This window comes from Mustelus asterias, unplaced genomic scaffold (assembly GCF_964213995.1).
Source record: "Mustelus asterias unplaced genomic scaffold, sMusAst1.hap1.1 HAP1_SCAFFOLD_1124, whole genome shotgun sequence".
Lineage (NCBI taxonomy): Eukaryota > Metazoa > Chordata > Chondrichthyes > Carcharhiniformes > Triakidae > Mustelus > Mustelus asterias.
In genome coordinates this window covers 16,462-42,500 of record NW_027591069.1, presented here as the reverse complement: position 1 = coordinate 42,500, position 26,039 = coordinate 16,462, and the positions used below count along the sequence as shown (strand labels likewise).

The 26,039-nt window shown below is 56.3% G+C and overlaps 1 protein-coding gene across 1 annotated transcript in view; it reads left to right on the top strand.

The window, feature by feature from the left end:
• Positions 1-26,039, top strand: part of LOC144487910 (regulation of nuclear pre-mRNA domain-containing protein 2-like) — a gene marked incomplete at its 3' end in the record, with an annotated part of 79,564 nt that overhangs the window by 37,893 nt on the left and 15,632 nt on the right. Inside the window, exons 3-4 of the mRNA XM_078205958.1 lie at positions 9,590-9,690; positions 18,544-18,582. Of these exons, the coding sequence (XP_078062084.1) occupies positions 9,590-9,690; positions 18,544-18,582 (140 nt within the window). The remainder of the gene's footprint in view (positions 1-9,589; positions 9,691-18,543; positions 18,583-26,039) is intronic.

Here is a 26,039-nt window from a genome sequence, read left to right as displayed (position 1 = left end):
CGTGTCTGCCTGCCTGTGTGCGTGCGTGCCTGCCTGTGTGCGTGCGTGTCTGCCTGCCTGTGTGCGTGCGTGTCTGCCTGCCTGTGTGCGTGCGTGTCTGCCTGCCTGTGTGCGTGCGTGTCTGCCTGCCTGTGTGCGTGCGTGTCTGCCTGCCTGTGTGCGTGCGTGTCTGCCTGCCTGTGTGCGTGCGTGTCTGCCTGCCTGTGTGCGTGCGTGTCTGCCTGCCTGTGTGCGTGCGTGTCTGCCTGCCTGTGTGCGTGCGTGTCTGCCTGCCTGTGTGCGTGCGTGTCTGCCTGCCTGTGTGCGTGCGTGTCTGCCTGCCTGTGTGCGTGCGTGTCTGCCTGCCTGTGTGCGTGCGTGTCTGCCTGCCTGTGTGCGTGCGTGCGTGTCTGCCTGCCTGTGTGCGTGCGTGTCTGCCTGCCTGTGTGCGTGCGTGTCTGCCTGCCTGTGTGCGTGCGTGTCTGCCTGCCTGTGTGCGTGCGTGTCTGCCTGCCTGTGTGCGTGCGTGTCTGCCTGCCTGAGTGCGTGCGTGTCTGCCTGCCTGTGTGCGTGCGTGTCTGCCTGCCTGCCTGCGTGCGTGTCTGCCTGCCTGTGTGCGTGCGTGTCTGCCTGCCTGTGTGCGTGCGTGTCTGCCTGCCTGTGTGCGTGCGTGTCTGCCTGCCTGTGTGCGTGCGTGTCTGCCTGCCTGTGTGCGTGCGTGTCTGCCTGCCTGTGTGCGTGCGTGTCTGCCTGCCTGTGTGCGTGCGTGTCTGCCTGCCTGTGTGCGTGCGTGTCTGCCTGCCTGTGTGCGTGCGTGTCTGCCTGCCTGTGTGCGTGCGTGTCTGCCTGCCTGTGTGCGTGCGTGTCTGCCTGCCTGTGTGCGTGCGTGTCTGCCTGCCTGTGTGCGTGCGTGTCTGCCTGCCTGTGTGCGTGCGTGTCTGCCTGCCTGTGTGCGTGCGTGTCTGCCTGCCTGTGTGCGTGCGTGTCTGCCTGCCTGTGTGCGTGCGTGTCTGCCTGCCTGTGTGCGTGCGTGTCTGCCTGCCTGTGTGCGTGCGTGTCTGCCTGCCTGTGTGCGTGCGTGTCTGCCTGCCTGTGTGCGTGCGTGTCTGCCTGCCTGTGTGCGTGCGTGTCTGCCTGCCTGTGTGCGTGCGTGTCTGCCTGCCTGTGTGCGTGCGTGTCTGCCTGCCTGTGTGCGTGCGTGTCTGCCTGCCTGTGTGCGTGCGTGTCTGCCTGCCTGTGTGCGTGCGTGTCTGCCTGCCTGTGTGCGTGCGTGTCTGCCTGCCTGTGTGCGTGCGTGTCTGCCTGCCTGTGTGCGTGCGTGCCTGCCTGCCTGTGTGCGTGCGTGCCTGCCTGCCTGTGTGCGTGCGTGCCTGCCTGCCTGTGTGCGTGCGTGTCTGCCTGCCTGTGTGCGTGCGTGTCTGCCTGCCTGTGTGCGTGCGTGCCTGCCTGTGTGCGTGCGTGCGTGTCTGCCTGCCTGTGTGCGTGCGTGTCTGCCTGCCTGTGTGCGTGCGTGTCTGCCTGCCTGTGTGCGTGCGTGTCTGCCTGCCTGTGTGCGTGCGTGTCTGCCTGCCTGTGTGCGTGCGTGTCTGCCTGCCTGTGTGCGTGCGTGTCTGCCTGCCTGTGTGCGTGCGTGTCTGCCTGCCTGTGTGCGTGCGTGTCTGCCTGCCTGTGTGCGTGCGTGTCTGCCTGCCTGTGTGCGTGCGTGTCTGCCTGCCTGTGTGCGTGCGTGTCTGCCTGCCTGTGTGCGTGCGTGTCTGCCTGCCTGTGTGCGTGCGTGTCTGCCTGCCTGTGTGCGTGCGTGTCTGCCTGCCTGTGTGCGTGCGTGCGTGTCTGCCTGCCTGTGTGCGTGCGTGCGTGTCTGCCTGCCTGTGTGCGTGCGTGCGTGTCTGCCTGCCTGTGTGCGTGCGTGCGTGCGTGTCTGCCTGCCTGTGTGCGTGCGTGCGTGTCTGCCTGCCTGTGTGCGTGCGTGCGTGTCTGCCTGCCTGAGTGCGTGCGTGTCTGCCTGCCTGTGTGCGTGCGAGTCTGCCTGCCTGTGTGCGTGCGTGTCTGCCTGCCTGTGTGCGTGCGTGTCTGCCTGCCTGTGTGCGTGCGTGTCTGCCTGCCTGTGTGCGTGGGTGTCTGCCTGCCTGTGTGCGTGGGTGTCTGCCTGCCTGTGTGCGTGTCTGCCTGCCTGTGTGCGGGTCTGCCTGCCTGTGTGCGTGTCTGCCTGCCTGTGTGCGTGTCTGCCTGCCTGTGTGCGTGTCTGCCTGCCTGTGTGCGTGTCTGCCTGCCTGTGTGCGTGTCTGCCTGCCTGTGTGCGTGTCTGCCTGCCTGTGTGCGTGTCTGCCTGCCTGTGTGCGTGTCTGCCTGCCTGTGTGCGTGTCTGCCTGCCTGTGTGCGTGTCTGCCTGCCTGTGTGCGTGTCTGCCTGCCTGTGTGCGTGTCTGCCTGCCTGTGTGCGTGTCTGCCTGCCTGTGTGCGTGTCTGCCTGCCTGTGTGCGTGTCTGCCTGCCTGTGTGCGTGTCTGCCTGCCTGTGTGCGTGTCTGCCTGCCTGTGTGCGTGTCTGCCTGCCTGTGTGCGTGTCTGCCTGCCTGTGTGCGTGTCTGCCTGCCTGTGTGCGTGTCTGCCTGCCTGTGTGCGTGTCTGCCTGCCTGTGTGCGTGTCTGCCTGCCTGTGTGCGTGTCTGCCTGCCTGTGTGCGTGTCGGCCTGCCTGTGTGCGTGTCGGCCTGCCTGTGTGCGTGCGTGTCTGCCTGCCTGTGTGCGTGCGTGTCTGCCTGCCTGTGTGCGTGCGTGTCTGCCTGCCTGTGTGCGTGCGTGTCTGCCTGCCTGAGTGCGTGCGTGTCTGCCTGCCTGTGTGCGTGCGTGTCTGCCTGCCTGTGTGCGTGCGTGTCTGCCTGCCTGTGTGCGTGCGTGCCTGCCTGCCTGTGTGCGTGCGTGCCTGCCTGCCTGTGTGCGTGCGTGCCTGCCTGCCTGTGTGCGTACGTGTCTGCCTGCCTGTGTGCGTGCGTGTCTGCCTGCCTGTGTGCGTGCGTGTCTGCCTGCCTGTGTGCGTGCGTGTCTGCCTGCCTGTGTGCGTGCGTGTCTGCCTGCCTGTGTGCGTGCGTGTCTGCCTGCCTGTGTGCGTGCGTGTCTGCCTGCCTGTGTGCGTGCGTGTCTGCCTGCCTGTGTGCGTGCGTGTCTGCCTGCCTGTGTGCGTGCGTGTCTGCCTGCCTGTGTGCGTGCGTGTCTGCCTGCCTGTGTGCGTGCGTGTCTGCCTGCCTGTGTGCGTGCGTGTCTGCCTGCCTGTGTGCGTGCGTGTCTGCCTGCCTGTGTGCGTGCGTGTCTGCCTGCCTGTGTGCGTGCGTGTCTGCCTGCCTGTGTGCGTGCGTGTCTGCCTGCCTGTGTGCGTGCGTGTCTGCCTGCCTGTGTGCGTGCGTGTCTGCCTGCCTGTGTGCGTGCGTGTCTGCCTGCCTGTGTGCGTGCGTGTCTGCCTGCCTGTGTGCGTGCGTGTCTGCCTGCCTGTGTGCGTGCGTGTCTGCCTGCCTGTGTGCGTGCGTGTCTGCCTGCCTGTGTGCGTGCGTGTCTGCCTGCCTGTGTGCGTGCGTGTCTGCCTGCCTGTGTGCGTGCGTGTCTGCCTGCCTGTGTGCGTGCGTGTCTGCCTGCCTGTGTGCGTGCGTGTCTGCCTGCCTGTGTGCGTGCGTGTCTGCCTGCCTGTGTGCGTGCGTGTCTGCCTGCCTGTGTGCGTGCGTGTCTGCCTGCCTGTGTGCGTGCGTGTCTGCCTGCCTGTGTGCGGCGTGTCTGCCTGCCTGTGTGCGTGCGTGTCTGCCTGCCTGTGTGCGTGCGTGCCTGCCTGCCTGTGTGCGTGCGTGCCTGCCTGCCTGTGTGCGTGCGTGCCTGCCTGCCTGTGTGCGTGCGTGTCTGCCTGCCTGTGTGCGTGCGTGTCTGCCTGCCTGTGTGCGTGCGTGTCTGCCTGCCTGTGTGCGTGCGTGCCTGCCTGTGTGCGTGCGTGCGTGTCTGCCTGCCTGTGTGCGTGCGTGTCTGCCTGCCTGTGTGCGTGCGTGTCTGCCTGCCTGTGTGCGTGCGTGTCTGCCTGCCTGTGTGCGTGCGTGTCTGCCTGCCTGTGTGCGTGCGTGTCTGCCTGCCTGTGTGCGTGCGTGTCTGCCTGCCTGTGTGCGTGCGTGTCTGCCTGCCTGTGTGCGTGCGTGTCTGCCTGCCTGTGTGCGTGCGTGTCTGCCTGCCTGTGTGCGTGCGTGTCTGCCTGCCTGTGTGCGTGCGTGTCTGCCTGCCTGTGTGCGTGCGTGTCTGCCTGCCTGTGTGCGTGCGTGCGTGTCTGCCTGCCTGTGTGCGTGCGTGTCTGCCTGCCTGTGTGCGTGCGTGTCTGCCTGCCTGTGTGCGTGCGTGCGTGTCTGCCTGCCTGTGTGCGTGCGTGCGTGTCTGCCTGCCTGTGTGCGTGCGTGCGTGTCTGCCTGCCTGTGTGCGTGCGTGCGTGTCTGCCTGCCTGTGTGCGTGCGTGCGTGTCTGCCTGCCTGAGTGCGTGCGTGTCTGCCTGCCTGTGTGCGTGCGAGTCTGCCTGCCTGTGTGCGTGCGTGTCTGCCTGCCTGTGTGCGTGCGTGTCTGCCTGCCTGTGTGCGTGCGTGTCTGCCTGCCTGTGTGCGTGGGTGTCTGCCTGCCTGTGTGCGTGCGTGTCTGCCTGCCTGTGTGCGTGTCTGCCTGCCTGTGTGCGGGTCTGCCTGCCTGTGTGCGTGTCTGCCTGCCTGTGTGCGTGTCTGCCTGCCTGTGTGCGTGTCTGCCTGCCTGTGTGCGTGTCTGCCTGCCTGTGTGCGTGTCTGCCTGCCTGTGTGCGTGTCTGCCTGCCTGTGTGCGTGTCTGCCTGCCTGTGTGCGTGTCTGCCTGCCTGTGTGCGTGTCTGCCTGCCTGTGTGCGTGTCTGCCTGCCTGTGTGCGTGTCTGCCTGCCTGTGTGCGTGTCTGCCTGCCTGTGTGCGTGTCTGCCTGCCTGTGTGCGTGTCTGCCTGCCTGTGTGCGTGTCTGCCTGCCTGTGTGCGTGTCTGCCTGCCTGTGTGCGTGTCTGCCTGCCTGTGTGCGTGTCTGCCTGCCTGTGTGCGTGTCTGCCTGCCTGTGTGCGTGTCTGCCTGCCTGTGTGCGTGTCTGCCTGCCTGTGTGCGTGTCTGCCTGCCTGTGTGCGTGTCTGCCTGCCTGTGTGCGTGTCTGCCTGCCTGTGTGCGTGTCTGCCTGCCTGTGTGCGTGTCTGCCTGCCTGTGTGCGTGTCTGCCTGCCTGTGTGCGTGTCTGCCTGCCTGTGTGCGTGTCTGCCTGCCTGTGTGCGTGTCTGCCTGCCTGTGTGCGTGTCGGCCTGCCTGTGTGCGTGTCGGCCTGCCTGTGTGCGTGTCGGCCTGCCTGTGTGCGTGTCGGCCTGCCTGTGTGCGTGTCGGCCTGCCTGTGTGCGTGTCGGCCTGCCTGTGTGCGTGTCGGCCTGCCTGTGTGCGTGTCGGCCTGCCTGTGTGCGTGTCGGCCTGCCTGTGTGCGTGTCGGCCTGCCTGTGTGCGTGTCGGCCTGCCTGTGTGCGTGTCGGCCTGCCTGTGTGCGTGTCGGCCTGCCTGTGTGCGTGTCGGCCTGCCTGTGTGCGTGTCGGCCTGCCTGTGTGCGTGTCGGCCTGCCTGTGTGCGTGTCGGCCTGCCTGTGTGCGTGTCGGCCTGCCTGTGTGCGTGTCGGCCTGCCTGTGTGCGTGTCGGCCTGCCTGTGTGCGTGTCGGCCTGCCTGTGTGCGTGTCGGCCTGCCTGTGTGCGTGTCGGCCTGCCTGTGTGCGTGTCGGCCTGCCTGTGTGCGTGTCGGCCTGCCTGTGTGCGTGTCGGCCTGCCTGTGTGCGTGTCGGCCTGCCTGTGTGCGTGTCGGCCTGCCTGTGTGCGTGTCGGCCTGCCTGTGTGCGGGTCGGCCTGCCTGTGTGCGGGTCGGCCTGCCTGTGTGCGGGTCGGCCTGCCTGTGTGCGGGTCGGCCTGCCTGTGTGCGGGTCGGCCTGCCTGTGTGCGGGTCGGCCTGCCTGTGTGCGGGTCGGCCTGCCTGTGTGCGGGTCGGCCTGCCTGTGTGCGGGTCGGCCTGCCTGTGTGCGGGTCGGCCTGCCTGTGTGCGGGTCGGCCTGCCTGTGTGCGGGTCGGCCTGCCTGTGTGCGGGTCGGCCTGCCTGTGTGCGGGTCGGCCTGCCTGTGTGCGGGTCGGCCTGCCTGTGTGCGGGTCGGCCTGCCTGTGTGCGGGTCGGCCTGCCTGTGTGCGGGTCGGCCTGCCTGTGTGCGGGTCGGCCTGCCTGTGTGCGGGTCGGCCTGCCTGTGTGCGGGTCGGCCTGCCTGTGTGCGGGTCGGCCTGCCTGTGTGCGGGTCGGCCTGCCTGTGTGCGGGTCGGCCTGCCTGTGTGCGGGTCGGCCTGCCTGTGTGCGGGTCGGCCTGCCTGTGTGCGGGTCGGCCTGCCTGTGTGCGGGTCGGCCTGCCTGTGTGCGGGTCGGCCTGCCTGTGTGCGGGTCGGCCTGCCTGTGTGCGGGTCGGCCTGCCTGTGTGCGGGTCGGCCTGCCTGTGTGCGGGTCGGCCTGCCTGTGTGCGGGTCGGCCTGCCTGCCTGCCTGCGTGCCTGCCTGCCTGCCTGCGTGCCTGTCTGCCTGCCTGCGTGCCTGTCTGCCTGCCTGCGTGCGTGCGTGTCTGCCTGCCTGCCTGCGTGCGTGCGTGTCTGCCTGCGTGCGTGTCTGCCTGCCTGCCTGCGTGCGTGCGTGTCTGCCTGCCTGCCTGCCTGCGTGCGTGCGTGTCTGCCTGCCTGCGTGCGTGCGTGTCTGCCTGCCTGCGTGCGTGCGTGTCTGCCTGCCTGCGTGCGTGCGTGTCTGCCTGCGTGCGTGTCTGCCTGCGTGCGTGTCTGCCTGCGTGCGTGCGTGTCTGCGTGCGTGCGTGCCTGCCTGCGTGCGTGCGTGCCTGCCTGCGTGCGTGCGTGCCTGCCTGCGTGCGTGCGTGTCTGCCTGCGTGCGTGCGTGTCTGCCTGCGTGCGTGCGTGTCTGCCTGCGTGCGTGCGTGTCTGCCTGCGTGCGTGCGTGTCTGCCTGCGTGCGTGTCTGCCTGCGTGCGTGCGTGTCTGCCTGCGTGCGTGCGTGTCTGCCTGCGTGCGTGCGTGTCTGCCTGCGTGCGTGTCTGCCTGCGTGGGTGCATGCGTGTCTGCGTGCGTGCGTGTCTGCCTGCGTGCGTGCGTGTCTGCCTGCCTGCGTGCGTGCGTGCGTCTGCCTGCCTGCGTGCGTGCGTGCGTCTGCCTGCCTGCGTGCGTGCGTGTCTGCCTGCCTGCGTGCGTGCGTGTCTGCCTGCGTGCGTGCGTGTCTGCCTGCGTGCGTGCGTGTCTGCCTGCGTGCGTGCGTGTCTTCCTGCGTGCGTGTCTGCCTGCGTGGGTGCATGCGTGTCTGCGTGCGTGCGTGTCTGCCTGCGTGCGTGCGTGTCTGCGTGCGTGCGTGCGTGTCTGCCTGCGTGCGTGCGTCTGCCTGCCTGCGTGCGTGCGTGCGTCTGCCTGCCTGCGTGCGTGCGTCTGCCTGCCTGCGTGCGTGCGTGCGTGTCTGCCTGCCTGCCTGCGTGCGTGTCTGCCTGCCTGCCTGCCTGCGTGCGTGTCTGCCTGCCTGCGTGCGTGTCTGCCTGCCTGCGTGCGTGCGTGTCTGCCTGCCTGCGTGCGTGTCTGCCTGCCTGCGTGCGTGTCTGTCTGCCTGCGTGCGTGCGTGCGTGTCTGTCTGCCTGCGTGCGTGTCTGCCTGCCTGCCTGCGTGCGTGTCTGCCTGCCTGCGTGCGTGCGTGTCTGCCTGCCTGCGTGCGTGCGTGTCTGCCTGCCTGCGTGCGTGCGTGTCTGCCTGCCTGCGTGCGTGCGTGTCTGCCTGCCTGCGTGCGTGCGTGTCTGCCTGCCTGCGTGCGTGCGTCTGCCTGCCTGCGTGCGTGCGTGCGTGTCTGCCTGCCTGCGTGCGTGTCTGCCTGCCTGCGTGCGTGTCTGTCTGCCTGCGTGCGTGCGTGTCTGTCTGCCTGCGTGCGTGCGTGTCTGCCTGCGTGCGTGCGTGTCTGCCTGCCTGCGTGCGTGCGTGTCTGCCTGCCTGCGTGCGTGCGTGTCTGCCTGCCTGCGTGCGTGCGTGTCTGCCTGCCTGCGTGCGTGCGTGTCTGCCTGCCTGCGTGCGTGCGTGTCTGCCTGCCTGCGTGCGTGCGTGTCTGCCTGCCTGCGTGCGTGCGTGTCTGCCTGCCTGCGTGCGTGCGTGTCTGCCTGCCTGTGCGTGCGTGCGTGCGTGTCTGCCTGCCTGCGTGCGTGCGTGTCTGCCTGCCTGCGTGCGTGCGTGTCTGCCTGCCTGCGTGCGTGCGTGTCTGCCTGCCTGCGTGCGTGCGTGTCTGCCTGCCTGCGTGCGTGTCTGCCTGCCTGCGTGCGTGTGTCTGCCTGCCTGCGTGCGTGCGTGTGTCTGCCTGCCTGCCTGTGTGTGTGCGTGCGTGTCTGTGTGCGTGCGTGTCTGTGTGCGTGTGTGTCTGCCTGCCTGCCTGTGTGTGTGTGTGTGCGTGCGTGTCTGCCTGCCTGTGTCCGTGCGTGTCTGCCTGCCTGTGTCCGTGCGTGTCTGCCTGCCTGTGTGCGTGCGTGTCTGCCTGCCTGTGTGCGTGCGTGTCTGCCTGCCTGTGTGCGTGCGTGCGTGTCTGTGTGCGTGCGTGTCTGTGTGCGTGTGTGTCTGCCTGCCTGCCTGTGTGTGTGTGTGTGCGTGCGTGTCTGCCTGCCTGTGTGTGTGTGTGTGTGTGCGTGCGTGTCTGCCTGCCTGTGTGTGTGCGTGCGTGTCTGTGTGCGTGCGTGTCTGTGTGCGTGTGTGTCTGCCTGCCTGCCTGTGTGTGTGTGTGTGCGTGCGTGTCTGCCTGCCTGTGTCCGTGCGTGTCTGCCTGCCTGTGTCCGTGCGTGTCTGCCTGCCTGTGTGCGTGCGTGTCTGCCTGCCTGTGTGTGTGTGCGAGTCTGCCTGCCTGCCTGCGTGCGTGCGTGTCTGCCTGCCTGTGTGTGTGTGCGAGTCTGCCTGCCTGCCTGCGTGCGTGCGTGTCTGCCTGCCTGTGTGTGTGTGCGAGTCTGCCTGCCTGCCTGCGTGCGTGCGTGTCTGCCTGCCTGTGTGTGTGTGCGTGTCTGCCTGCCTGCCTGCGTGCGTGCGTGTCTGCCTGCCTGTGTCCGTGCGTGTCTGCCTGCCTGTGTGCGTGCGTGTCTGCCTGCCTGTGTGTGTGTGCGAGTCTGCCTGCCTGCCTGCGTGCGTGCGTGTCTGCCTGCCTGTGTGTGTGTGCGAGTCTGCCTGCCTGTGTGCGTGCGTGCGTGTCTGCCTGCCTGTGTGTGTGTGCGAGTCTGCCTGCCTGTGTGTGTGTGCGTGTCTGCTGTGTCTCTGTGGTAAGAGAACATAGTTGGATGTGAAACATTGGGTGCAGAGAGAGTGCAAATGAGGGAATAGAGTCCGGGTCAGAGATTCACACAAGTGAAATATGCATCTCTTTGCCCCGCCACACAGATTCATCACATGCTGTGTATGTTTACTGTGACGAGACTCTAGATTGCAAACTGTTACACCTCGATCAGCTGCCACCTGTTAAAAGGCTAAATAAGACGCTCTCGTGGCCCCGAGCTGGCACCAATTCACAGATATCCTCTTGGCTTTATTCAGGGATCCTTCAATTCGCAAATCAGTGGAGCGAATATTCACGATATGGGAGCAGAGGAGCGTCTACCCGGAGGAACTGATCGTGGATCTCAGAGCTGCTCTTGGTGAGGGTCGTTTATGTTGATTTAGGAATGTTAAGATTTTCTTTTTAAAAAGCCACCCGAAGCAGAAACGCACCTCGGTTATTCCTTTCCTCGCAGCTGGCGGGCATTGCTATAAAGGTGTCACTCCCTTTATGCTTGTGTTCTCATCATCTCCCTTCCTCTCCTCTGGTTAAACCCCTCCCTCATTTCACAGACGCGGGAGCTGAAAGGTGCCAAGTGACACAGGAAGGCACGCGCAACCTCCTGCCAGGTGGCAAAGCAAATATTTCACCAGTTTGTGGGGAGCTACATTCATTACCTGAGCTCTCGGCCCAGTTCCCTTGTTAAACAGGTGCTTTGCCTGGGTATAGTTCCCGTATGATATTGTATTCTGGAGGATGCTATGCTCGAGAGTTCCATGCCTTTCAGTAACGTCACGGGAATTGTAGCACGCCGCGTACCTTTTGGGATTCGGGACCTTTAGGATTCCTCCATCATCCAAACCCTAGGGTGCCTTGCATCTTTCGAACTTGGCCATGAAGAGGTACTTGTGTTCAGGAGTGCAGATAGCTAACAATTCGAGATGTGCGCTGTGGTAGTCTTCCATTTAAGGGCAGCACGACGGAAGAGCGTCACCTGACTTGAGGGACTGACTGGGACCGAGCGTGGGTAATCACCCCAGGGGGTGGAGTCCTCTCTTTGATTTATTATTGTCAAGTGTATTGGGATACAGTGAAAAGTATTGTTTCTTGCGCGCTATACAGACAAAGCATACCGTTCATGGAGAAGGAAAGGAGACGGTGCAGACAGCTTCTGCCGCCTTGGGCAGAAGGCAGCTAGAAGACATGTAGGGACTGGGGCAGCTGGGTGGTGGCTACCAGCTTCTGTGCAGTCTTTCGTTATTAATAAAAGTACTCTTTGTGTTCCTGGTGAAGCCTGTGCGCGCGTGCGTCATGACATTTGGCGACGAGGATAAACATGGATAATCGGGACACTGCCTCTGGCCTGACACCTGTGAGTGTCCTGTTCTAATCGAGGTGGAAAGGAAAGGAATACTCACGCGGATGCCTGCCGTTGGACGAATATAGACCCACTTGAGATAGCGACAGACACCGCGGGGCGGGATGCGGAACGAGGCCTGGATTGGGCAAAGGTTTAGAAATGTCTCAGAGAAAACAACAAGAGGATAACCCTCAGGAGCAAGAGCTGTGACTTGAACAAAAAGTGGAGCTTAAAAGAAGAGTTACTACAGAATTATTTTTTGAAGAGAGATGAAAGACAGCGGTGTTTCACGAGTAGAAGGGAAAACATGCCGTAGAGAGCGGTCTCCGGAAGCGCGAGAAGAAGCTGGGATTGCCAGGCTCCCGATCTGAGTGGAGCTCACAGAGGTTCTGTGCCAGCCGTCCCTGCACCGACCGCAGGCAGCCAACTTCTGTTCTTGCTCCCATTCTGCAATTCGCTTGTTGCCCTTCACAATGGCACAGTGGGTTGGCACTGCTGTCTCACAGTGCCAGGGACCCGGGTTCGATTCCCGGCTTGGGTCACTGTCTGTGCGGAGTCCGCACGTTCTCCCCGTGTCTGCGTGGATTTCCTCCGGATGCTCCGGTTTCCTCCCACAGTCTGAAAGATGTGCGGGTTAGCTGCATTGTCCGTGCTAAATTGCCCCTTAGTGTCCAAAGATGTGTGGGTTAGGGGGATTGGCCATGCTAAATTGCCCCTTAGTGTTCAAAGATGTGCAGGTTCGGTGGATTGGCCGTGCTAAATTGCCCCTTAGTGTCCAAAGATGTGCAGGTTAGGTGGATTGGCCATAAAATGTGTAGGTTAGGGGGATTGGCCATGCTAAATTGCCCCTTAGTGTTCAAAGATGTGCAGGTTCGGTGGATTGGCCGTGCTAAATTGCCCCTTAGTGTCCAAAGATGTGCAGGTTCGGTGGATTGGCCCTGCTAAATTCTCCCTCAGTGTACCCGAACATAGAACATAGAACATAGAACATTACAGCGCAGAACAGGCCCTTCGGCCCACGATGTTGCACCGACCAGTTAAAAAAAAAAACTGTGACCCTCCAACCTAAACCAATTTCTTTTCGTCCATGAACCTATCTACGGATCTCTTAAACGCCCCCAAACTAGGCGCATTTACTACTGATGCTGGCAGGGCATTCCAATCCCTCACCACCCTCTGGGTAAAGAACCTACCCCTGACATCGGTTCTATAACTACCCCCCCTCAATTTAAAGCCATGCCCCCTCGTGCTGGATTTCTCCATCAGAGGAAAAAGGCTATCACTATCCACCCTATCTAAACCTCTAATCATCTTATATGTTTCAATAAGATCCCCTCTTAGCCGCCGCCTTTCCAGCGAAAACAATCCCAAATCCCTCAGCCTCTCCTCATAGGATCTCCCCTCCATACCAGGCAACATCCTGGTAAACCTCCTCTGCACCCTCTCCAAAGCCTCCACATCCTTCCTGTAATGTGGGGACCAGAACTGCACACAGTACTCCAAGTGCGGCCGCACCAGAGTTGTGTACAGTTGCAACATAACGCTACGACTCCTAAATTCAATCCCCCTACCAATAAACGCCAAGACACCATATGCCTTCTTAACAACCTTATCTACTTGATTCCCAACTTTCAGGGATCTATGCACACATACACCTAGATCCCTCTGCTCCTCCACACTATTCAAAGTCCTCCCGTTAGCCCTATACTCAACACATCTGTTATTCCTACCAAAGTGAATTACCTCACACTTCTCCGCATTAAACTCCATCCGCCACCTCTCGGCCCAACTTTGCAACCTGTCTAAGTCTTCCTGCAAACTACGACACCCTTCCTCACTGTCTACCACACCACCGACTTTGGTGTCATCAGCAAATTTGCTAATCCACCCAACTATACCCTCATCCAGATCATTAATAAATATTACAAACAGCAGTGGCCCCAAAACAGATCCCTGAGGTACACCACTTGTAACCGCACTCCATGATGAATATTTACTATCAACCACCACCCTCTGTTTCCTATCCGCTAGCCAATTCCTGATCCAATTTCCTAGATCACCCCCAATCCCATACATCTGCATTTTCTGCAGAAGCCTACCATGGTGAACCTTATCAAACGCCTTACTAAAATCCATATATACCACGTCCACTGCCTTGCCCCCATCCACCTCCTTGGTCACTTTCTCAAAAAACTCAATAAGGTTAGTAAGGCACGACCTACCTGCCACAAAACCATGCTGACTATCACCTATCAATTCATTACTCTCCAAATAACTATAAATCCTATCCCTTATAATTTTTTCCAACATCTTGCCGACAACAGAAGTGAGACTCACCGGTCTATAATTCCCGGGGAAGTCTCTGTTCCCCTTCTTAAACAATGGGACAACATTCGCTAACCTCCAATCTTCTGGTACTATACCAGAGGCCAACGACGACCTGAAGATCAGAGCCAGAGGCTCTGCAATCACTTCTCTTGCCTCCCAGAGAATCCTTGGATAAATCCCATCCGGACCAGGGGATTTATCTATTTTCAGACCCTCCAGAATATCCTGCACATCCTCCTTATCAACTGTAATACTGTCTATTCTACTCCCTTGCAACCCAGTGTCCTCCTCAGCTATATTCATGTCCCCTTGCGTGAACACCGAAGAGAAATATTGGTTCAATGCTTCACCAATCTCCTCCGGTTCCACACATAACTTCCCTCTGCCATCTATAACTGGCCCTAAACTTGCCCTAACCAACCTTCTGTTCTTGACATACCTATAGAACGCCTTAGGATTCTCTTTAACCCTATCCGCCAAAGTCTTCTCATGTCCCCTTTTAGCCCTTCTAAGCTCGCTCTTCAACTCCCTCTTAGCCAATCTAAAGCTTTCTAGTGCACTACCCGAGTGCTCACGTCTCATCCGAACATAAGCCTCCTTTTTCTTTTTAACCAACAAAGAAACTTTTTTGGTGCACCACGGTTCCCTAGCCCTACCAATTCCTCCTTGCCTGACAGGGACATACCTATCACAGACTCGCAGTAGCTGCTCCTTGAAAAAACTCCACATGTCGGACGTTCCCAGTCCCTGTAATCTCCTAGTCCAACCTATGTTTCCTAAATCTCTCCTAATAGCCTCATAATTACCCTTCCCCCAGCTAAAACCACTGGCCCGAGGTTCATGCCTATCCCTTTCCATCACTAAGGTGAACGTAACCGAATTGTGGTCACTATCACCAAAATGCACACCAACTTCCAAGTCTAGCACCTGGTCTGGCTCATTTCCCAGCACCAGATCCAATATAGCCTCACCTCTAGTTGGCCTGTCTACATACTGAGTCAAAAAACCTTCCTGCACGCTTTGAACAAAAACTGACCCCTCTAACGAGCTAGAGCTATAACAATTCCAGTCAATATTAGTCAACAGGCGCCGGAGTGTGGCGACGAGGGGATATTCACAGTAACTTCATTGCAGCTTAATGTAAGCCGACTTGTGACACTAACAAATAAACTTTAACAAGCTGGGAATCGAACCCGGGTCCCTGGCGCAATGAGGCAGCAGTGCTAACCCACTGCACCACCGTGCCGCTGTGTAGGGCAACAAGCGAATTGGAAACAAGTCAGTACTTCATCGGGGACAGACCCTACTAACAGTGAAACCAAAAAGGATTTAACTGAGGCAAACTTGTGAACCGTCTACGTATATTCTCTGGGGATAAGAGAAGTCCCCAACCTGTTTGAAAGGAAGAAGTTTAAAAAAGAACAGGGGTCTGGAACGAACGCCGTTTTATCTTACAGTGAATCTTGCAAACCTACCGGGCACATCGAGGGTAAAGATAACCTCGGGGGAAAAATGCTGATGAGATCGTGAGAAGGCCTTTCTTACCTGTAAAAGAGTTTTAAATGTTGAAAAGGTTTCAACTCGGGGCAGCCAGGATTCGCACAAAACCGTGAGAAAGTTAAAGTTTATTTATTAGTGTCACAAGTTGGCTTACGTTTACACTGCAATGAAGTTACTGTGAAAATCCCCTAGTGGCCACACTCCGGCGCCTGTTCGGGTACACTGAGGGAGAATTTAGCACCCTAACCAGCATGTCTTTCGGACTGTGGGAGGAAACCGGAGGAAACCCATGCAGACATGGGGAGAACGTGCAGACTCCACGCAGACAGTGACCCAAGCCGGGAGTCGAACCCGGGTCCCTGGCGCTGAGAGGCAGCGGTGCTAACCACTGTGCCACATGCGGAGCTGGTCACGCGGTTGAAAAAGCAGCAAACTTGATGGTTTGAGTTATAAGGAGAGGCTGGATCGACTGGGACTTTTTTCTCTGGAGCGTAGGAGGCTGAGGGGTGATCTTATAGAGGTCTAAAAAATAATGAGGGGCACAGATCAGCTAGATAGTCAATATCTTTTCCCAAAGGTAGGGGAGTCTAAAACTAGAGGGCATAGGTTTAAGGTGAGAGGGGAGAGATACAAAAGGGTCCAGAGGGGCAATTTTTTCACACAGAAGGTGGTGAGTGTCTGGAACGAGCTGCCAGAGGTAGTAGTAGAGGCGGGTACAATTTTATCTTTTAAAAAGCATTTGGATAGTTACATGGGTAAGATGGGTATAGAGGGATAGGGGCTAAACGCGGGCAATTGGTATTAGCTTAGGGGTTTTAAAAACAAAAAGGGCGGCATGGACAAGTTGGGCCGAAGGGCCTGTTTCCATGCCGTAAACCTCTATGACTCTATGTCTAAATCTGCATGGAAGAGGTCACAAGTCGCTTTACGTTAACACTGCAATGAAGTTTACTGTGAAAATCCCCTAGTCGCCCCCACCCGCGCCTGTTCGGGTTACACTGAGGGAGAATTTAGAATGCCAACGCACCCTAATCAGCACGTCTTTTGGACTTTAGCCTTTATCGCAAGAAGAATTGAGTTGAGTAGTAGTGAGGTCCTGCTTCAATTGTAAAGGACCACAACTGGAGTACTGTGTGCACTTTCAGTCCCTTTACCTCGGGGAGCACATTCGGGTAACACTGAGGGAGAATTTAGCACGGCCGATGCACCCTAACCAACACGTCTTTCGGACTGCGGGAGGAAACCGGAGCACCCGGAGGAAACCCACGCAGACACAAGGGAGAACGTGCAGACTCCGCACAGACAGTTAACCAAGCCGGGAATTGAACCCGGGTCCCTGGCGCTGTGAGGCAGCATCGTTAACCCACCGTGCCGCTATGAAGGGCAACAAGCAGGACGGAAGCAAGTTGATACTTTCATCGGGGACGGACGCTACTAACAGTGAAACCAATAAGGATTTAGCGGAAGTAAACTTGTGAAACGTACATGTCCAGTCAGAACATGATGCATTCACCTCGGGAATTCAGAAATGAGAGAGTTCCAAAGAAACGAGGGACTATTGAACATAGAGGAATCAGCAAAAAGAATTCAAGCTTCCGAACCCCAACCATTAGTCCAGCGCTGATATTAAAACAAGATGAAATAAACGACTGACAGCAAACATGACAGAGTTTTACAAAATGAAGAAGTTATTGACTCAGTGTAGAGTAAGCTGAACTCTATAAAAAAAGCAACCAGAAACTGAGGACAAATCCAGTCAAGAATTGAACCGGGAGAATAAAGGAGCTCGAAGAAGGAATGAGAAATTAATTGAAGAGGTTAAAAAAAAAACATTGAAATTGGCCTTGGAGCCAGCAATTTGGACAGAGAAAGAAACTGAGATTACATGTCACAACATGATGGAATCATCAAATCGCTGCAACACAAAAAGAGGCCATTCAGCCCATCTGTCTGCACCAACTCTCCAACAGAACAACCCACCCAGGCTCTATCCCCTTAGCCTATTTGCCCTGTGGATCCCCCTAACCTGCACATCTTTGGACACTAAGGGACAATTTAGCGTGGCCAATCCACCCTAACCTGCACATCTTTGGACTGTGGGAGGAAACCGGAGCACCCGGAGGAAGCCCACGCAGACACGGGGAGAACGTGCAGACTCCGCACAGACAGTGACCCAAGCCGGGAATCGAACCCATGTCCCTGGCGCTGAGAGGCAGCAGCGCTAACCACTGTGCTGCTGTGTAAGCATACACAGTTCAGGCGGCACGGTAGCACAATGGTTAGCACTGCTGCTTCACAGCTCCAGGGACCTGGGTCACTGTCTGTGTGGAGTTTGCACATTCTCCTCGTGTCTGCATGGGTTTCCTCCGGGTGCTCCGGTTTCCTCCCACAGTCCAAAGATGTGCGGGTTAGGTTGATTGGCCATGCTAAAATTGCCCTTAGTGTTCTGAGATGCGTAGGTTAGAGGGATTAGTGGGTAAATATGTAGGGATATGGGGGTAGGGCCTGGGTGGGATTGTGGTCGGTGCAGACTCGATGGGCCGAATGGCCTCTTTCTGTGCTGTAGGGTTTCTATGATTCTATGATCTATGATTCATAAAAGCGCCTGATGGACCTGTCACTGACGTAACTGATGTCTCCGTGGGGGCCAGTGCCAGCAGAGGTTCCTGATGATATCGGTGCAGTGGAAGCATCTTAAACTACCGAATGACACCCCTCTGCAAGAAGCAGAAATACCCCTCAAAGACTCGATTTATAATTGTCCAACTCATCTGTATAACAAGTTCGAGTTTAGTCGTCAGTAACTTGGTTATTGAAGATTTAATAAAGGGGGAGGCATGTGGTGATTGTCCCTCTTAGGGCAACACAGCAGAAGAGGGACACCTGGCTTGAGGACCGAGAATGGGTAATCGTGTGGAGTCTTCTCTTAGGCAGAAGGCATCTGGAAGACGCGTAGGGACTGGGGCAGCCTCTGTACAGGTTTTCCTGATCACCGTGTGTTCCTGACCAGGTCTGTGAGCGTGCGTCATTACACATGCACGCCTGCTGATCTGTCGCTAACTCTCCTGCCCTGCTGCTGGGCGCGCAGGTTATAATGCATGTTTCGCTCTCGAAAGATAAGGACGTGGCACTCACAGTTCCTCTGGGGAATATTGCAATCCTTCAGGAAGACTCCTTGGCCCCGAACACTCCTGTCTCAGCCCGTCTGTCACAGAACTTCACGTCTGCCCTGTAATGCCCCAGAGTGAAATACTCCATCGCTCGCAGTCTCCTTGGAACCCTTACCCTCCGTAAACCTCACCCTGTTGTTGTTGCTTTCTCGGGGTCTGTACTTGGCTCCTTCCTCCCAACTCTTTTGTCGCTCTGCACGCCCTGTAAATTCTTCTCCTCTTCTCCACGAACGACAATTACTGAAGTCTTTCCTGATTGCTTTTAACTTTTCAGCGTCTGTGAGTTGCAAAATGTGCTGTGGTTTTCTCCGTTACCCCCCGCAGCTGTGCACTTTATCTCCCCGTCAAATGAAGGTGTGTGACTCCGATCGAAACCCCAGCGACCAGTAAGGGTGCAGTTAATACAGCGGAGTTAAATCAGCCGTGTTAGTTTCGCCCTCTGGGTGCTGGTAGTGGCTGCCAAATGGCACCACGGACCCTGCGTCTCTCCCCAAGGGCTCATTCTTCTGCCCCGGCCCTGGACTGTGAACACTGACAGGCGATTACAATCTGTGATTCCAGGCAGTGCTGCACTGATCCCACCCACCTCCTTCCCGGGGGTAGTGGAATTCATTTAAAAATGATGGGGTTGGGGTGGAGGGGTGCTGCTCCTCTTTGCCAGTCTCCAACAATTAGAACCGTTTTTACTGAGGTCAGATGCGTTGCAACAAAAAGCTTTTAATGGTTAGCGCCTCTTCCCCCACCCCCTCACCCTCCCCTTGTGAATGAATGTGAATAAATGGTATCTCCGTGCACTCTGGAGCGTCTGTCGCAAAGGCGTCCGACAACGCACGCCGCAAATTCACTGCCTTTCACTTGTTTCCATTCATTTCAGTGGGAAGAAAGCCAGCTGAATTTACAAAAGTGAAAACAGGTACGGAACCAACCTTGGGCAGTGGTACAGGTGTGTTCAGAACCCCTCAACTTGTTTAATGAGACGCCACTTTTTGGCTTTCCAATCGTGTCCTACTTGTACGCGGGGGTGCTGACAGGCAGAAGGATAGGCAGCAAGCCACTAAGTGCACTGGGAATCGAATCCTGCTATCTTGTGACAGCTTAACCTGGCAAGGTGTCCAGTTACCTGTATTTAAACCTTCAGCCGCAGCTAATTACTTGAGTACTTGTTACCTGATATCCGTGCACCCGTGTCTGGCTCAACGTGGTGGCTTTCAAGCTAACACTTCAGACGGCACGGTGGCACAGTGGTTTGCGCTGCTGCCTCACGGCACCAGGGACCCGGGTTCGATTCCCAGCTTGGGTCACTGTGCGGAGTCTGCATGTTCTCCCCGTGTCTGCATGGGTTTCCTCCAGGTGCTCCAGTTTCTTCCCACAGTCCAAAGATGTGCGGGTTAGGTGGATTGGCCATGCTAAATTGCCCCTTAGTGTCCAAAGATGTGCAGGTTAGGTGGATTGGCCATGCTAAATTGCCCCTTAGTGTCCAAAGATGTGCGGGTTAGGTGGATTGGCCATGCTAAATTGCCCCTTAGTGTCCAAAGATGTGCGGGTTAGGTGGATTGGCCATGCTAAATTGCCTCATAGTGTCAGTGGGATTAGCAGGGTAAATGCATGGGGTTATGGGGATCGGGCCTGGGTGGGATCGTGGTCGGTGCAGACTCGATGGGCCGAATGGCCGCCTCCTGCATTGTCGGGATTCGATGATTCTCCGCAGGGGAAACTGCAAGGTGCGGGCATGCTCCTGGAATCCAAGGTCCCACTGCCTCGAGAGGTGCGGTCAGACGGATGTGGAAAGTTGCTCCCCTCGAGAGGGTGGGGGGTTTATTTTTGACTTGTCAGCAGAAACTCTGCACAATTATCGATGCTCATCTCTGTGCTTATTGTTTTTTTTAAAGTTTCATTAGTGTCACAAGTAAGAACATAGAACATAGAAAAACTACAGCACAAACAGGCCCTTCGGCCCACAAGTTGTGCCGAACACATCCCTACCTTCTAGACCTACCTATAACCCTCCATCCTATTACGCTCCATGTACTCATCCACGAGTCTCTTAAAAGACCCTATTGAGTTCGCCTCCACCGCCACTGACGGCAGCCGATTCCACTCGCCCACCACCCTCTGTGTGAAAAACTTACCCCTAACATCTCCCCTGTACCTACCCCCCAGCACCTTAAACCTGTGTCCTCTCGTAGCAGACATTCCACCTGGGAAAAAGCCTCTGAGAGTCCACCCGATCTATGCCTCTCAACATCTTATACACCTCTATTAGGTCTCCTCTCATCCTTCGTCTCTCCAAGGAGAAAAGACCGAGCTCCCTCAGCCTATCCTCATAAGGCATGCCACTCAATCCAGGCAACATCCTTGTAAATCTCCTCTGCACCCTTTCAATCTTTTCCACATCCTTCCTATAGTGAGGCGACCAGAACTGAGCACAGTACTCCAAGTGGGGTCTGACAAGGGTCTTATATAGAACATAGAACAGTACAGCACAGAACAGGCTCTTCGGCCCACGATGTTGTGCCGAGCTTTATCTGAAACCAAGATCAAGCTATCCACTCCCCATCATCCTGGTGTGCTCCATGTGCCTATCCAATAACCGCTTAAATGTTCCTAAAGTGTCTGACTCCACTATCACTGCAGGCAGTCCATTCCACACCCCAACCACTCTCTGCGTAAAGAACCTACCTCTGATATCCTTCCTATATCTCCCACCATGAACCCTATAGTTATGCCCCCTTGTAATAGCTCCATCCACCCGAGGAAATAGTCTTTGAACGTTCACTCTATCTATCCCCTTCATCATCTTATAAACCTCTATTAAGTCTCCACTCAGCCTCCTCCACTCCAGAGAGAACAGCCCTAGCTCCCTCAACCTTTCCTCATAAGACCTACCCTCCAAAACAGGCAGCATCCTGGTAAATCTCCTCTGCACTCTTTCCAGCACTTCCACATCCTTCTTATAGTGAGGTGACCAGAACTGCACACAATATTCCAAATGTGGTCTCACCAAGGTCCTGTACAGTTGCAGCATAACCCCACGGCTCTTAAACTCCAACCCCCTGTTAATAAAAGCTAACACACTATAGGCCTTCTTCACAGCTCTATCCACTTGAGTGGCAACCTTTAGAGATCTGTGGATATGGACCCCAAGATCTCTCTGTTCCTCCACAGTCTTCAGAACCCTACCTTTGACCCTGTAATCCACATTTAAATTAGTCCTACCAAAATGAATCACCTCACATTTATCAGGGTTAAGTTCCATTTGCCATTTTTAGCCCAGCTTTGCATCCTATCTATGTCTCTTTGCAGCCTACAACAGCCCTCCACCTCATCCACTACTCCACCAATCTTGGTGTCATCAGCAAATTTACTGATCCACCCTTCAGCCCCCTCCTCTAAGTCATTAATAAAAATCACAAAGAGCAGAGGACCAAGCACTGATCCCTGTGGCACTCCGCTAGCAACCTGCCTCCAGTCCGAAAATTTTCCATCCACCACCACCCTCTGTCTTCGATCAGATAGCCAGTTACCTATCCAATCGGCCAACTTTCCCTCTATCCCACACCTATATAGCTGGATCATTATCCCCGGACTCCTAAACTCAATCCCTCGATTGATGAAGGCCAGCACACCATACACCTTCTTAACCACCTCCTCCACCTGCGGGGCCGATTTCAGAGTCCTATGGACCCGGACCCCAAGGTCCTTCTGATCCTCTACAGTACTAAGAGTCTTTCCCTTTATATTGTACTCCTTCATCCCATTTGACCTACCAAAATGGACCACAATGCATTTATCTGGGTTGAAGTCCATCTGCCACTTGTCCGCCCAGTCTTGCATCCTATCTATGTCCCTCTGTAACTTCTGACATCCCTCCAGACTATCCACAACCCCACCAACCTTTGTGTCGTCGGCAAACTTACCAACCCATCCCTCTGCTTCCTCATCCAGGTCATTTATGAAAATGACAAACAGCAAGGGTCCCAGAACAGATCCCTGGGGCACACCACTGGTGACCGACCTCCATTTAGAAAAAGACCCATCTATACCCACTCTCTGCCTCCTTTGGGCAAGCCAGTTCTGGATCCACCGGGCAGCAGCCCCTTGGATCCCATGCCCTCTCACTTTTTCCAGAAGCCTTGCATGGGGGATCTTATCGAACGCCTTGCTAAAATCCATATAAACCACATCTAGCGCCTTCCCTCCGTCAATGTGTTTAGTCACATTTTCGAAGAACTCCACCAGGCTCGTAAGGCACGATCTGCCCTTGACAAAGCCATGCTGAGTATTCTTGAGCATACTAAACCTCTCTAAATGCTCATATATCCTGTCCCTCAGGATCGCATAGATCGGTTGGACTCTGAGGCTTTTTCCCAGGGTGGAAATGTCTGCTACGAGAGGACACAGGTTTAAGGTGCTGGGGGGTAGGTACAGGGGAGATGTTAGGGGTAAGTTTTTCACACAGAGGGTGGTGGGCGAGTGGAATCGGCTGCCGTCAGGGGTGGTGGAGGCGAACTCAATCGGGTCTTTTAAGAGACTCCTGGATGAGTACATGGAGCTTAATAGAATGGAGGGTTATAGGTAGGTCTAGAAGGTAGGGATGTGTTCGGCACAACTTGTGGGCCGAAGGGCCTGTTTGTGCTGTAGTTTTTCAGTGTTTCTATGTTTCTATCTTCATCAGTTTACCAACCACTGAGGTTAGACTCACCGGTCGGTAATTACCTGGGCTATCCCTATTCCTCTTCTTGAAAATAGGAACCACATCCGCAATCCTCCAATCCTCCGGCACCTCTCACGTCTCCATCGACGACGCAAAGATCATCGCCAGAGGCTCTGCAATCTCCTCCCGCGCCTCCCACAGTAACCTGGGGTGCATCCCATCCGGACCCGGCAACTTATCTATCTTGATGCCATTCAAAGATTCCAGCACAACCTCTTAAAGTCCACATAATCCTTTCAGTCCACCGCACGCCCGCAGTACATCCACCCAGGTCTTTCTCCTCTGTGAAAACCAAGGCAAAATACTCATTGAGCACCTCTGCCATTTCTACTGGTTCCGTACAGACTTTCCTGCCTTCAACTTTTATAGGCCCTATTCCTTCACGTCTCATCCTTTTACTCTTCACATACTTATAGAACGCCTTAGAGTTCTCCTTAATCCTACCTGCCAGGGCCTTCTCGTGACCCCTTCTGGCTCTCCTAATTTCCTCCTTTAGTCCCTTCCTACAAGCCATATACTCTTCTAAATCCCTATCTTCGCCAAGCTCTCTGAGCCTTTTGTACGCTTTCCTTTTCTTCTTGACTAAGTCCCGCACAGCTTTCGTGCACCATGGTTCCTTTAACCTACCAACACCTCCCTGTCTGCTCGGAACATTGTCCTGTAGAACTCTAGACAGACATTCCTTGGAAAAACTGCCACCTCTCTTCAGTACATTTCCCCAAGAATACCTCCTTCCAATTTACTCCTCTAATTTGCTGTCTAATGTCTTCATATTTCTCCTTACTCCATATAAACACTTTCCTAGCTTGCCTGATCCTCTCTTTTTCCAATGCAAGCCTAAAGGAGATAGAGTTATGATCGCTATCCCCAAGATGCTCTCCCACTGAGAGATCTGACACCTGTCCAGGTTCATTGGTCAGTATCAGATCAAGTACAGCCTCTCCTCTTGTAGGCTTGTCCACATGCTGTGTCAGGAAACCCTCCTGAACACATCTAACGAACTCTTCCCCATCCAATCCCCTTACCCTCGGGATATTCCAATCTATGTTTGGGAAATTAAAGTCTCCCATCACAACAACTCTGCTATTACTGCATCTCTCCAGGATCTGTTTCCCTATCTGCTCCTCCACCTCCCTGTCACTATTGGGCGGCCTATAGAAAACTCCCAGCAAAGTGACCGGCCCCTTCGCACTCTGAACTTCCACCCACAGAGACTCGGTGGACAATCCCTCCACAGCATACACCTTCTCTACAGCTGTGACACTATCCCTGATCAGCAGTGCCACTCCACCCCCTCTCTTGCCTCCCTCCCTGTCCTTCCTGAAACATCTGAATCCCGGCACCTGGAGTATCCAGTCCTGTCCCTGAGACATCCAAGTCTCCGTAATGGCCACCACATCATACTTCCAGGCATCGATCCACGCTCTGAGCTCATCCCCTTTATTCACTATACTCCTGGCATTAAAGTAAACACATCTCAATCCTTTGGTCTGAGCTCTCCCCTTCTCTATTCCCTGTCCATCCGCCCTCTTGTACTGCCTATAACCCTTCTCTGTTTGCGAGCTACCTTCCTCACTCTCAGTCACCTCATTTTGATCCCCTCCCCCCAACCTATCTAGTTTAAACTCTCCCCAGTAGCCTTAGCCAACCTTCCTGCCAGGATATTGGTCCCCCTGGGATTCAAGTGCCACCCGTTTTTTGTGTACAGGTCACACCTGCCCCTGAAGAGGTCCCAATGGTCCAGGAACCTGAATCCCTGCCCCCTGCACCAGTCCCTCAGCCACACATTCATCCTCCACCTCACTCCATTCTTGTCCCCACTTTCCCGTGGCACAGGCAGCAATCCTGAGATTACTACCTTTGCTTTCCTCCTTCTCAGCTGTCTCCCTAATTCCCTATACTCTCTTTTCATGACCACTTCCCCCTTCCTTCCCACATCAGCGGTACCAATATGTACCGCTACCTCCGGCTCCTCTCCCTCCCACCTCAGGATTTCTGGGACTCGCCCAGTGAAAGCCTGGATCCCGGCCCCAGGGAGGCAGACCACCACCCGAGACTCCCGCCTGCCTCCGCAAAATCGCCTGTCCGTCCCCCTGACTGTTGAGTCCCCGATTAACACTGCCTTCCTCCTCTTTTCCTTAGCCCTCTGAGTTCCAGGGCCGGACTCCACCCCGGAGACACGGCCACTGCTGCTTCCCCCAGGCGGGCTGTCCCCCCCAGCAGTACTCAAGCAGGAGTACTTGTTGTGTCGGGGCACATCCACCGGGGTGCTCTCAATCACCCGAGCTTTACCCTTCCTGGCCGTCACCCACTTGGCCTCCTCCCGTGGCCCTGGTGTGACCACCTGATGATAGCTCTTGTCTATCACCTCCTCATTCTCCCTTAACAGCCTAAGATCCTCGAGCTGCAGTTCCAGCTCCCTAACACGGTCCCTCAGGAACCGCAGCCCGACACACCCCTCACAGATGTGGATGTCCGGGAGGAGTGTGCAGACTCCACACAGACAGTGACCCAAGGCTGGAATCGAACCCGGGTGCCTGGTATGGTGAGGCAGCAGTGCTAACCACTGTGCCACCGTTTGGCATCTACATCCATGGCTGCTCCGGCCAGTTGCAGTCTATTGGGTGCCTCTGGTACCTCTCCCAAATGACCGTTGTCCTTGTGAGAGCCATGCGTGTTGACGTAGAATTTTATTTAGTTTATAAAGTTTATTTATTTTATTAGTGACAAGTCGGCTTACATTAACACTGCAATGAAGTTACTGTGAAAATCCCCTAGTCACCACACTCTGGCGCCCGTTCAGGTACACTGAGGGAGAATTTAGCACGGCCGACGCACACTAACCAGCACGTCTTTCGGACTGTGGGAGGAAACCGGAGCACCCGGAGGAAACCAACGCAGACACGGGGAGAACGTGCAAAGTCCACACAGACAGTGACCCAAGCCGGAATTGAAACCGGGACCCTGGCGCTGTGAGGCAGCAGTGCTAACCACTGTGGCACTGTGCCGCTTGATGTTCCTTTTGGGGGTGGGGGGGTGCATTGTGGTTGGGGAGGGGGCGGGGGGGATAACCTCCACTACCACATCCGAAGCTGTCCCATTCAGACGTCACCGTAAAGGCCACTTGACCACAGGAGATGCTGAGTGCTGGAGCGGCGACCTTGGTTAACTCGCTTCCTCTCATAAACCGGGAGAGGAGGGGGCAGTCGAAATACATACCTGCTTCCCTGGCTTTGGTCCAGGACTATCGTACCTGGGAACCACGAAAAATCATCGCTTCAACACAACTGCAGTGTGTCATTTTACCCGAATAGTTTCACGCCTGTATGATAAAGGTGGGTTAGTGTGTCATCTGCTTTCTTGCATCTTTGTAGAAACTTAATGTCTGTCTGCTTTCTTGCATCTTTGTCGGAACTTTGGAGATCCTCTCCAAGTGGAGAGGATCTCCAAGAAGATGGCGCATATCGGCAACTTCTTACTGTGTTTACCCCAGTCCAACGCCGGCATCTCCACATGATTAGTGTGTCATTGACAGAGCATGGGGTGCCGGCGTCGGACTGGGGTGGGCACAGTAAGTAGTCTCACAACACCAGCCTAAAGTGCAACAGGTTTATTTGGAATCGCGAGCTTTCGGAGCGCTGCTCCTTCATCACTCC